The 12,396-nt window shown below is 30.2% G+C and overlaps 1 protein-coding gene across 1 annotated transcript; it reads left to right on the forward strand.

Annotated features, from left to right (window-relative positions):
* The first annotated feature begins 721 nt into the window (after window positions 1–721).
* On the forward strand, window positions 722–10,932 carry LOC130901275 (transcription initiation factor TFIID subunit 2). Its single transcript, XM_057812497.1, has 14 exons — window positions 722–916; window positions 986–1,040; window positions 1,090–1,253; window positions 1,304–1,520; window positions 1,577–2,069; window positions 3,321–3,554; window positions 5,200–5,399; window positions 5,457–5,665; window positions 5,728–5,967; window positions 6,266–6,515; window positions 7,375–7,921; window positions 8,621–8,840; window positions 9,982–10,285; window positions 10,507–10,932. The coding sequence occupies exons 1-14, from the start codon at window positions 873–875 to the stop codon at window positions 10,861–10,863; spliced, it is 3,534 nt and encodes a 1,177-aa protein (XP_057668480.1). The 5' UTR covers window positions 722–872; the 3' UTR covers window positions 10,864–10,932.
* The last annotated feature ends 1,464 nt before the right edge of the window (window positions 10,933–12,396 follow it).

Raw genomic sequence — 12,396 nt, forward strand, 5'->3', positions numbered from 1 at the left:
CCATTATTACAGTAAGGATATAATTATATATTGTCTTTCTCTGAACTCCACTTACGAAAGTTTGAATTCTATTTAATAGTTAAAAATTGCTTGAATTGCTTATAAAGCAAGATTTTATCTGAATATGCGAGTACCATTAAAATTATTTGTTGTTGTTTCCTGTACCATTGCAAGCAGTGAACATTTTTCTAGGTGCGACGAATAAAATCATGGTTGCGAACAACTGTAAAAAAAATAAAAATAAAAAAAAAACAAAAAATTAAACATACAAAATGAGAAAAAGGAGAAATAAAATATAAGAATGATGGGAATTGAAGAAAAATTAAATTAATAGTGAAAAGAGGAGAAAAAATTATAATAATAAGATGATAAAATGAGGGGGAAAAATAGATGAATCGGATTATCTAGCTGAGCACTAACAATATTGTACAATCAAATGTAAGGTAACCAATTCATTTGTATCAATAAACGATAATATAATAAAAGCAGAAAAAAAACATTAGCAGCACATAAAACATTTGTCTGGCTTTTGTTTAGCGTAAGTAAGTAGCTAAGAAAGTATTATGCAAATTATATTTCTACTTTGATATAGTAAATTTTGAGCTAATTGCGTCTCTGTTTACTTGTCAATAGATGGTTTTTTTTATATGCAACCATCAACTCCTCTCTTGTATTGTGAGTTATCTACATATAGATATCATTTAAAATAATATCAATGACAGATGCTTGAAAAATGAAATGTGACAGGTGATAAGTAGTAATAAACAATATTTTAGAAAATTAAATATGATAACAATATGAAATAGTTTGAATTTAAACATAAGATCAAGTATTTTTTTTAAATAAGACAAAGTTTATAACATCGACCAAATATGAAGAAAGAAAAAACAGGAGATACTTGCAGACCATTCAAATTATAAGTATTTCAATATAAATAATAATGAAATTTTTTGGTATCTTTTAATTATTAAATAATCTTCTTTACAGCCCATCAAATTGTGAGTTTAACCGGGATAAGTTTTGAAAGGAAGAGCATAATAGTAAGTGAATTATGTTTCTCAATATCCTTTTATGACATTGATTTTTTAGGGCTTTGTCGAACTTACTGTAGTACCACTGAGAGATAATTTGCGAATAATAAAATTAAATGCCAAGCAATGTCGAATTTACAGGGTTCTCTTGAATGATCATTATGAAGCCCATTTTCAATATTTTGATCCTTTCTTAGATGTTTGTCAATCAGATACTGAAACGTAAGTACATTCTAGGTGGTTTATCAGTCAAAATGTTATGATTTTTTTAGGAGAAGTTTAGAAGCATTTTCTCAACATCATCTTGCTGCTGCATTAAGGGTAGATCCTGATAATAATTCAGGAGAATTAGTTGTAACAATACCACCAGAAGCATCTCATTTAGTGGCAGAAGGGACTGCTTTAAGAGTTGGTATTGAGTTTTCTTTAGAGTTACCACAAGGTGGTATACATTTTGTAGTACCGCAAAAAGAAGGGACATATGCTGAGGTATGTAGAAATATATTATTATCATTAATACTTCATTGTACTTAATCTTGTTTTAGAGAGGTGTCCACCTGTTTACATATGGTCATCAAAATTCTTCTAGACTATGGTTTCCATGTGTAGATAGTTTTGCAGAAACATGTACATGGAAACTTGAATTTACTGTGGAAGAAGAGATGACGGCTGTATCAAACGGAGATCTAATTGAAGTAGTTTACACTCCAGATATGAGAAGAAAAACATACCACTACACTCTTAATATTCCCACATGTGCTCCTAACATTTCATTAGCAGTGGGACCTTTTGAAATTTTTGTTGATCCATTTATGCATGAAGTAACTCATTTTTGTCTTCCAAATTTATTACCACTTCTAAAAGTCACTACTAGATATATGCATGAGGCGTTTGAATTCTATGAGGAAACTTTGTCAAATAGATACCCATATTCTTGCTATAAGCAAGTATTTGTTGATGAAATTCATGAAGATTATAGATCTTATGCTACCATGAGCATTTTGAATGTAAATTTACTTCATTCAGCTGTTATTATAGGTAATTTTTTTCACCTTGTTCTGCATTTACTTATAATCAGCATTTAACAAATTTACAGTTTATGAGTAACTTTAGGTTTGCAACTATTTATTGCAAAAACTGCATTGAAAGAAAATAATTATCCAGACAAAAATTAGAAAGAACATATTCAAAAAAAGGATTAATAGATACTATAATCAATAAAGAAACAAAATAAAAACATAAAACATTTTTCCTTACAGTATCTACAAGGATTTTCCAATAACTGTCGAATTATTTCAATAAATATGATATTAAATTATATTTAATTGATATTAAATTTCTTCAATTGAAGCATCTACCAGAGTATCATCATTATTGCGAATTTTTGGATGTATCATTAACTAAAATATACAAAGGTCATATAAATATAAAACGATTTCAAATGCTGCTGCTTTGCCGTTTGCTTCTACTAAAGTAATCACCTAACATAACTGCGGCAAAGAAATTGACAATGCTAAATAATTATGTGGTAACAAAATTCCAGAGAAATTTGTCGTATGATGGAATCTGCCAAACATACTATGAAACTCAGGACAATCTGAATGATAACAGCTCAACATATGTCTCTTTTTAAGAGAAAAAGTAGTGAAGAAATATCAAATGATTCACTGTGTAGTTTGGTTTATTGTGAGACAATTTTACCCTTAGTCATAAAGGACATGATATACTATCCAAATATTTCACCAAACTGAAATCTAAAACATTCAAAAACAAAAGAAGTCTACATAGGGCAGACATCTCAGTAATTAGAATATAGATTAAAAAGTCAAGGTCATGATGGATCAAAACAACATTCAATTAGAAAGATGCAAAATGCAAATGGAATGAAATTCTCGAAAAAGAGAATATTTATAAATAGTTCACTTACATAAGAACGAGAAAAATATAGATCATGAAAAACCTGAATCGAGTAAAGTTTATAGTTGTTTTTAAAAAATTTAATACAACTATGAATAATTTTATTGGTGGCTGCTGCTTATTTTTGAAATGTAAACACTAAAGAAAAATATATTTTTTTTAATATTAAAGCATATTTCTATCCTGATTTTCTTTTCATATTTATTTTGCATGTTCTTTTAAGCTGATTTTTATAGAAAAAAATATTATAATTTATTTATTCATTCACTTCAATCAACGAATGATTTATTAAATGATATTGCTATTGGAAGAATGTTAATTGTAAACTAAATAAAATTAAGTCATTCAAAGTTTGTTTAAACAATTTTTCAGATCAAGTTTACATTACTAGAAGAGTTATGGCACAAGCTATAGCTGAACAATTTTTTGGTTGTTTCATATCTATGCAGAATTGGTCAGATATGTGGTTGAATAAAGGTATTAGCCAATATTTGTGTGGACTTTACTGTAAAAAATCATTCGGAAATAATGAGTATAGAGAATGGATTCAAAGTAATTTATTCGATGTTGTTAAATATGAGGAAGAATTTGGTGGTATAGTCTTAGGTGAGTATTCCTATCAATATTTTTCTATACTTTTACAGGGGAGGATTAAGAAAACTATTTCCTCATGGTATACATATGGTTTAAAAATCATTATGAGAACTAGTGCTTAGAATATTAAAGGCTGAAACCAAGTACTTACTACTACTATGATCCTGTGCAAGCATCTTCTGAGTAAAAATAATTGCTATTAAATATGGAACTAAACCAGGAAAAAAACTATAAGAAATATGATTTAATGAGATATATTGAGCATTGAGCCTCAATGTTTTTGATTCAAAGCTAAACCTGGAATACAATAGGCAACTCAATAACCTGTACAAGAACAGTAAGGTGTGTTTGGATTCGGTTCTTAATGATTTGGAAATATAGAGAGATAGAGATCAAAGTAGGTCGAAATGTCAAAAATTCTTACCCAACAGATCAAAAAGATGAACCATCAATAAAATATATAAAAAGGGGTCTAAGAAGCGAAAAAGTTGAAAATTATGGAGAGGAGAGATATAGAGGAGTCCAATATATTTTCCACAAAAGAAATGAAATAGTAAAAAACCTTCTGTAGTAAAGTAAAATGAACCTACAAGAAGAAATATCTAGACTTTATTGTTAGTAAACAAATGCTACAGCTTCTCAATGGGTTCGTTACAGGACATTATTGCCTCAGGAAGTACCTAACGGGATTATATCCAGTAGAAGATTGTAGATTCTGTGGTTGAAAGAATGTCCTGTAACTCAGAAAATACTTTCAAAAAATTTTTGGAGGTCATTCCAGATGGTGGAGTTCATTAGAACTCTGGGACTTGAGGGAGAGCTGTAGATGGTCCAGTCATTAGGGTAGCTCTGATGATGAGCACAATAGATCTTAGAGATCGCTTATCTAATGTATATTTGCTCAAAAAAATCTCTATTATAACCATTTGATTACATAATGTAATTATTTTGAAAAATTACAATGTATGTAGTCCCACATAATATTTTCATTGTATTAGCACTGATAACTATGTTCAAAGTCCATGATGTCTTGATGACAACATTCTCCTTGTTCTTCTAAATACGCCCCCATGTTATTTGTGTATTTATCTGAATGAGCATGCAGCATATTTTGCAGTCTTTAGTGTTAAAATCTTCTGACATGTTATCAACTAGCTCTCTGTAATTTTCAACTTTATTATTCCCTAAAAATCCAAAAACTACTTCTTTAAAACTGCTTCAACTTTTTTGTTGCGCACTAGTGAGTAATTTTGGAAATTCTTCACTAGAAAATTTTTTTTTTATTTGTCGACCAACAAAAATTCTAGATATAATTGCAATTACTTTAAGCAACATATAGTTTATCTAAATTACGAACAGGGCATTTGAAATAATATTCGTAGGCTTCATGCAGTTTTTCACAAGCATTTAAATATCTTGTACTTCAAGAAATGTACCACATATATAACCAAATGCTCCAGCATCGTAATTACACTTTCTAGATGACATTTTAACCTCTTGTGAGTCTTCTAAAAAATAATTAATTCTTCTTCATTACTTAAGTGACAACTGTAGATGATAGTGTGACAGTTACGCAGACTTTTTAGGGATGTGTTCTTTATTTTAAAGCAGGACTAAGACAATTTTTTATGTAGAGTTGTGTTATTTATATTTGTAGATCCTAGTCAACAACCAGCTCCATTGCCTGTGGGATCAAATCAAACACAGACTCCACAAAAAAACAATGAAGAAAAATTTTATTTCTCCATAAGAAATCTGCATACAATGTCGTCTATGTATGTGGAAGCTCTTCATAAAAAAGCTTTATTAGTAATGAGAATGTTGGAACATCGAATTGGATTAGAGCTACTCCTTCAGGTATATTCTTCAAATATTATAATTAAACTTATATATCGTTACAATAATTATTTTCAGGTTTTTAACAAACAACTCTCTCTTGCTACTAATGCGGCACAACAAAAAATCGGCAGTGGATTATGGGGACACATGTTGATTAGTACAAATGTTTTTACAAAAGCCATATTCACTGTTACTGGAAAAGACATGGCTGTGTTTATTGATCAATGGGTTCGAACTGGAGGACACGCAAAGTTTCATTTGACTTCTGTTTTTAATAGAAAGAGGTAGATAAAGAAGAAACAAAGAAAAATATACGTGATATATTAATTCATATTTTTAATTTCAGGAATACAATAGAATTAGAAATTCGACAAGATGCTACAACATCTTTGGGGATTCGAAAGTATGTTGGGCCACTTTTGGTAACCCTCCAAGAATTAGATGGGACTTTCAAGCATACATTACAAATAGAAAATACAGTTGTTAAGTCAGATATCACTTGTCATTCAAAAAGTAGAAGGAACAAAAAGAAGAAGATTCCTCTGTGTACTGGTGAAGAAGTTGACATGGATTTAAGTGCTATGGAGTAAGTATGCAATTTCCCTTTCTAGCTACCCGGGTTTGTTTGGTCTATGCTACTACAAAGTAAAAGAATGTCATCTATAGTAAAAATCACTGTTTGTTTTTTTATGTAATATTTCCATGATTTCGTATGTTCCCTTGTACTAAAATCTTATTTTAAACATAGATAGAATATTTTTATTTTAGTGCCAGTTATAATGAAAGATAACTGATTTAACTAATTATCATAGTACCTGTATATAGCAAAAATGACTATGTAGGAGATCTTTGAATAATTTACATGATAAATTATCAATTTTCAGCGATTCTCCTGTGCTTTGGATTCGCCTTGATCCTGAAATGACATTATTACGTTCAGTTGTTATAGAACAACCTGATTATCAATGGCAGTATCAGTTGCGACATGAAAGGGATGTAACCGCTCAAATTGAAGCCATCATTGCTTTGGAGAGATATCCTACTCCACCTACTCGATTAGCTCTTACAGATACCATTGAAAATGAACAGTGCTATTATAAAGTTAGGTGTAAAGCCTCACATTGTTTGACAAAGGTAAGTATGCAATTCATTTACTATTTCTTCTTGTAATGCATTCATATTTCCACCAGTTCCTTTTGGACTCTTTCTGCATTTCATATTCAAACACACAATGGCAAGTTTCATACAAAGTGCTTGAAGCGTTAAGGTGCCACCTTTAGAGAATATCGAGAAAATTGGCTTGAAATATTTCATCCAAATCCTGAAATCAGATTTTTTAATCTACTAGTATAGCATATTTTGCCAAAAGTATTAAAATATGAATTTCTTGCGATATTTAAAAAAAAAAAGTGAATAATTATACAGCATTTTAAATAAATTATATTTTTCAAAAATATGTGGCACAAGACCTTTACGACTCCAAATAAAATAGAGAAAAACTAAATTCATTTTCCTTTTTCTACGTCTGTATTATCCTCTTCACCATCTATATTTTCAGGATCTATACTTTCTTCTGTACGCTCTTTGTTAGTAGAACCAGAATAGTAGAACCAGTTTTTCCTTTAGTATTATGTATTCATATGGTTTTTCTTCTAGTCTTTTCTTCTTTTCTCCATCTACTGGAAGAAGGTTTTAGGGAGACACAATAGGTCCTCTAATAATTTCCTTTTCATTATTTCCTATGGGGAGTCTATTTTCTGTTATCTTATCATTTTGGATTCATATTGTACTGTTACTTATTTTAAGGATTATAAAAGAATTCTAATTTTTTTCCAATAAATTACAATAATAAAGTTGTCTTCACTTTGCTAACATCAAATAATCATTATCAAATACATTTTTTGTTTGCTGGCTTGTTTAATTTTTTATACTCAATTTTGATGAGTATTTTTATATTGGTATTGAATTATAATTTTTTTTTGTAATATTTCAGGTAGCAAATGCTATGGTTGCAAACTGGGCGGGTCCTCCGGCGATGTTGGCTATTTTCAGGAAATTTTTCGGTTCTTTTGCCGCTCCTCATATAATCCGTCAAAATAATTTTCAAAATTTCCAACACTACTACCTTCAAAAAACGATTCCTCTTGCAATGGCGGGTTTACGTAATACTCATGGTATATGTCCACCGGAAGTTGTTCGATTTCTACTAGATTTATTCAAATACAATGATAATTCTAAAAATAGACACAGTGATAACTATTATAGAGCGGCATTAGTAGAAGCATTGGGCAATACCGTAACCCCGGTAGTGTCTGTAGTAGCTCAAGGTACACCAATAACTGCGGAGAATCTTAGTGCCGATACAAAACTGATATTAGAAGAAATAACAAGATTATTGAATCTGGAAAAGGCGTTACCTTGTTATAAATATACAGTTTCAGTTGCTTGTTTAAAATCTATAAGGAAATTACAAAAGTTTGGTCATTTACCAAGTAGGCCGACACTGTTCAAAAGTTATGCCACTTATGGGCATTTCATTGGTAAGTGGTTCCACTTTAGTAACTCCTTTAACTTAAGTTTTTATTAGGACTATACATTTTTTTCTTGGTCTACCTTTTTTGTTCAACCGTTTTTTAACGGAGTTTCTTCCAGCCACCAATTTTTTTGTCTATATATCTGTCTTTTACAATGTCAGTTGATTGTTCTTAGTATTGATTCTAATTTAGCTCAGCTTTCTTGTGTTTTGCTAACTAATATTGCTTCCACTGCTTCTATTTCTTTCTCTTCCTCTTTAATGTCATACCAAATTGGTAACATCCGAAAACTTGTGAAATATCTGACTTTTAGTTAAGAGAGTCAATTAAGTCAATTCCCATTAGCAGTTTCTTCAACTGATGTGGTTATTAGGTCTATACATTTTATTCTTGGTATACCTTTTCGTTTTTAATGGCGTTTCTTACAGCCACCAATTTTTTTTGTCAATAGAACTGTCTACTTTTTTACAAGGTCTGATAGATTGTTCTTATTATTGATTCTAATTTGGATTAGTTTTCTAGCGTCTTCTTTTTTATCTTCTTCTGCTAAAGGACTTAACTGCTTCTATATCTTCCTCTTCGTATTCATACCAAATTCTTAACGTCCAGAATTTGTGGAATATCTGTCTTTTAGTGAGCAGTGTAATTTTTGTTGCTCGTTATTAAAAATTATAATTCTATTTCTACAATCAAACTTATTTTTAGATGTACGGTTAGCAGCTCTAGAATGCTTGGCTGATTTTGTGAGGGCAGATGGTAAATTGGAAGATTTAATGTATGTGCTGGACTTTTTAGAAAATGATCCAGATCCCGGATTCAAACACAAATTAGCTATGCTGTTGATAAAAAATCCACCTTTCAAACGAGCTCACAGAAGTAAATTGGACGTACCAGAACTTGTAGAAAGAATATGGATTAATATCAAGTATTATTTTCTACTTTAATTTTTCGTATCATCAAAATTATCTTTAACTAATTACTTTTTCTGGCATTTTGTTAATGTTTCCTAATCATTTTTTAAAGCCATGTATAGGCTAAAAAATTAGTGGTTATTTTAATAATAAAAGTCTCAGTATTCTAGGCCTGAAAATATTAAGTATAAACCTACAGCAATGTTGTAAAATAAATATTCATTTGACATTAGCAATTGATTAACATAATAAAGCACGGCAGAAGCTTTTTAAAAAACATTGATAGAAACTGTCCAGCATAACCTTAACGAAAATATTGTTTCATTTGAGTATGTTTAGGGTCGGTATTATAAAAGTTTTGTTCGACCGGACGTTATTCAACCGCCGGTCGAAATTCCCCCAATGGTTAACATCGGCTCGGTATTATAACGCATTTGTAACCATTCTATGGCCAACCGAAGCTTTGTGCTAAAAAATTTGCGTTGGCTGAACTTAGAATTCAATTTTAATCAATCAAATCCAGTGAACTGATTATATTTATATAGTATAGTTTTATTTGAAGTTTCTACGTGTAGTTTCAATATCATAAATTTAAAAAGATAAATTGCAAAGGAAAAAATCAGATTATCAGATATGAATCATTATTACTATTATATTTCCAAAAAAGCATGTTTCGTAAAATTTCGGGGGAAGATGATGACGACATCTTCAAATGGTTGAATTAATTTAAAATCATATATAAGTTGAGCTCATCAAATGCAAGCTAAAGTAAACAAAGATTGAAATTAAAAAGTTCTTTTCAACTCTCAGTTGACACTGAACTTTCATTACGGTTGAACCAACCAACAATCAACCACCCGTTCGATCCCTGGTTGACCCCTGTTAATGCACCACTGTTTAAACAATTGCATTTTTAAACACATATTTTGAAGTTGTCTCAGTGGGAGTGGAAAAGTGCTTTATAAGTTGGTTCAAATATAGTGTATTAATATTGATACCATCTTAAATATTTGTTTTACCATTATTAGAACAAAAATATAAATAAATTCTCCTAATGAGGAGCGAAATATATTAAAATTTATATAGAAAATTAACCTCAAAAAGTTTCGATATGAATTTTTCCAAGTATTTTTCTATGCATAATTTTTTTTTCAGTTGTATGTTATCACATGATACAAGACTTCGGTGCGATTTGGTTGACTTTTATTACACTCTTTATGGTACAAAACGTCCATTCTGTTTACCCATCGCCGAACTAGATGGTATTCTCGGTTCCAAACATGAAAGTAAAAAACATAAATTACCCACCATTCCAAAGAATGTACCGCCACCTAGTGAACATAATATAAAAATACGAACTCCGTCGCCTACTTTGAAAGAAAGTGCTCCACAGACTATCATATTGGAACCTGTTGATATGGACATTGAAGTAGTAGCTAGTGAAGAAAAAGGCGTTAAGGTACGGGCTAATATCTACTAAAGTTATATGTATATTTTAGGTTATTAGTATTTTTTAGCATACTGTATAAACAAACTTGCTAAAAAAGATTTATTTTTTGAAACTTGTACTGGATAATGAGTATGATTTTTATGTCGACTCTTTCATCAATAAGAATACAATAATAATAACGTGAACAAAGTTGACTGTATCTATTGAAACTTCCCAATATTTTGTTTCAGGAAGAAGTACTCGAAGTAAAATGCGAATCGCCAACTCTTCAAAAACAAGAATATTTTTCCGACAACTCTGTATCGCTTCCCGGCTTAGGACAAAGTGGACCGGTAGGTTTCGAACCTGGCATGTTCAAAAAAGAGGACGAAGCTAGACATAAAAGCGAATCGCCCGGTAAAGTGAAGAAAAAGAAGAAAGACAAGAAAAAGCATAAACACAAACATAAACATAAGCATGAACATAAACATAGTAAGGAGAAAAAAGAGAAAGATCCTAAATCGAAACTAAAAGAAGATACTTTAAGTTCTATGAGCTCGACGCCTAGTCCGAATCCTTTATCTATAGGTAGCGCAGAAACTATATAAATGTGTAACTATATAATTTTGTTTATAATTTTTTTATATACGTATTCTTGAATAAATTTTCTTTATTTTGATGCTGTTTTATTTACAACATTAATATCAAAGCGCAAACTGTATTTATTTACAAACTTTTTCGTCATTTCATGGTTAGTTAGAATTTTTTCATTTCATTTTAACGCCATTTATGGATTTTATGTCTATTTTCAATATATTGTGATGTTTGTCTTATATAACATGGAATATGTAATACTTTTTTATTTTTTTAGTGTTTCTGATTTTCGAAAACAGAAATATTTTGATTATATATCTCCTTTATGGCTTTTTCAACTTTGTATTTGTGTACTGCGCCTGCTTGAGAATTCTCTAAAATATCAGTAGTGGGAAAATGATGCGCAAAACTGATTGAAGAGAGAGAGAGAACAATATACTATTTGTTTCATTTAGTTGGAACACATAGGAACTGTCCATAATGTTATGTACCAATCGCCAAATGACATTCCTCAAGCTTCATCAATATCAAAGAATTAACCTATGAAACTCAAATGATTTTCAATGACTTCAATAGATGACTATATTATTCAATATTCAGTGGACGACCCTTTTAGTAAAACTGCCCCACCCCTCAACAATTAGTGTTTGCATGTCGGTAGACATTAGACCTGATATTGTTTGGATATAATAAATCGATCAACTATAGAAGTCTGTTGGGTTAAATCTATAACCATTGAATGTTTTGTAAGAAAATTTCAATTATAGATCTCATCAATGACTTCAATCAATAGTAAAACTTCCCTACAACAACTAGTGTTTGTATTTCGGTAGTCATTCGACGAGATTTTGTTTGAATATAATAAATTCTTCAACTATAGAAGTCTGTTGAATCTATTAACACTTAAATGTTTTGTAAAATGATTTCATCTATAAGTCTTCTCATATATTTTAATGAATGGTAAAACTTTCCCACAACAAATAGTATCTGCGTTTCGATAGTCTTTCGACATGATTTTATTTGAATATAATAAATCATTCAACTATAGATGTTTGTCGGGTTGAATCTATAACACTTGAATGTTCTGTAAGATAATTTCAACTATAGGTCTTCTCAATAACTTCAATGAATGGTAAAACTTCCCCACAACAACTAGTGTTTTCAATCCGGTAATAATTCGGCATTACTAGTCGTTTTATGTGCAGATAATAAATCATTTTACTATAGACTTGTGTCGTAAAGTAAGTCAAATAGTTTCTTAATAAACTTCGGTAATAAATAAACTTTTTTTGGAAAGTTATTGAGCAGGTATTCTTCTATCTATATGTTTAAATTCTCCAACCAAATCGTTTGAGTAACGCAGCCGTTAAATGAAAAAAAAAAATCTGTTTTAAAATGCAGTAATTCACGACGTGTTTTAATTGTCATTATTGTAGTCATTGAAAAGACATGTCTATAGATAAAAATATTATATAACATGAAATACATGTGCTGCATTTGTCACTTAGTAATCGTCCATCTATTTTCGGAAATAATATAAAACATTC

This window comes from Diorhabda carinulata, chromosome X, assembly GCF_026250575.1.
Source record: "Diorhabda carinulata isolate Delta chromosome X, icDioCari1.1, whole genome shotgun sequence".
Lineage (NCBI taxonomy): Eukaryota > Metazoa > Arthropoda > Insecta > Coleoptera > Chrysomelidae > Diorhabda > Diorhabda carinulata.

Coding starts and splice junctions, on each gene's coding strand:
- LOC130901275 (XM_057812497.1), top strand. CDS start 873: ATGAAGAAAGAAAAAACAGGAGATACTTGCAGACCATTCAAATT. Junction 917..985: donor ACTTGCAGACCATTCAAATT/ATAAGTATTTCA, acceptor AATCTTCTTTAC/AGCCCATCAAATTGTGAGTT. Junction 5,400..5,456: donor GATTAGAGCTACTCCTTCAG/GTATATTCTTCA, acceptor AATTATTTTCAG/GTTTTTAACAAACAACTCTC.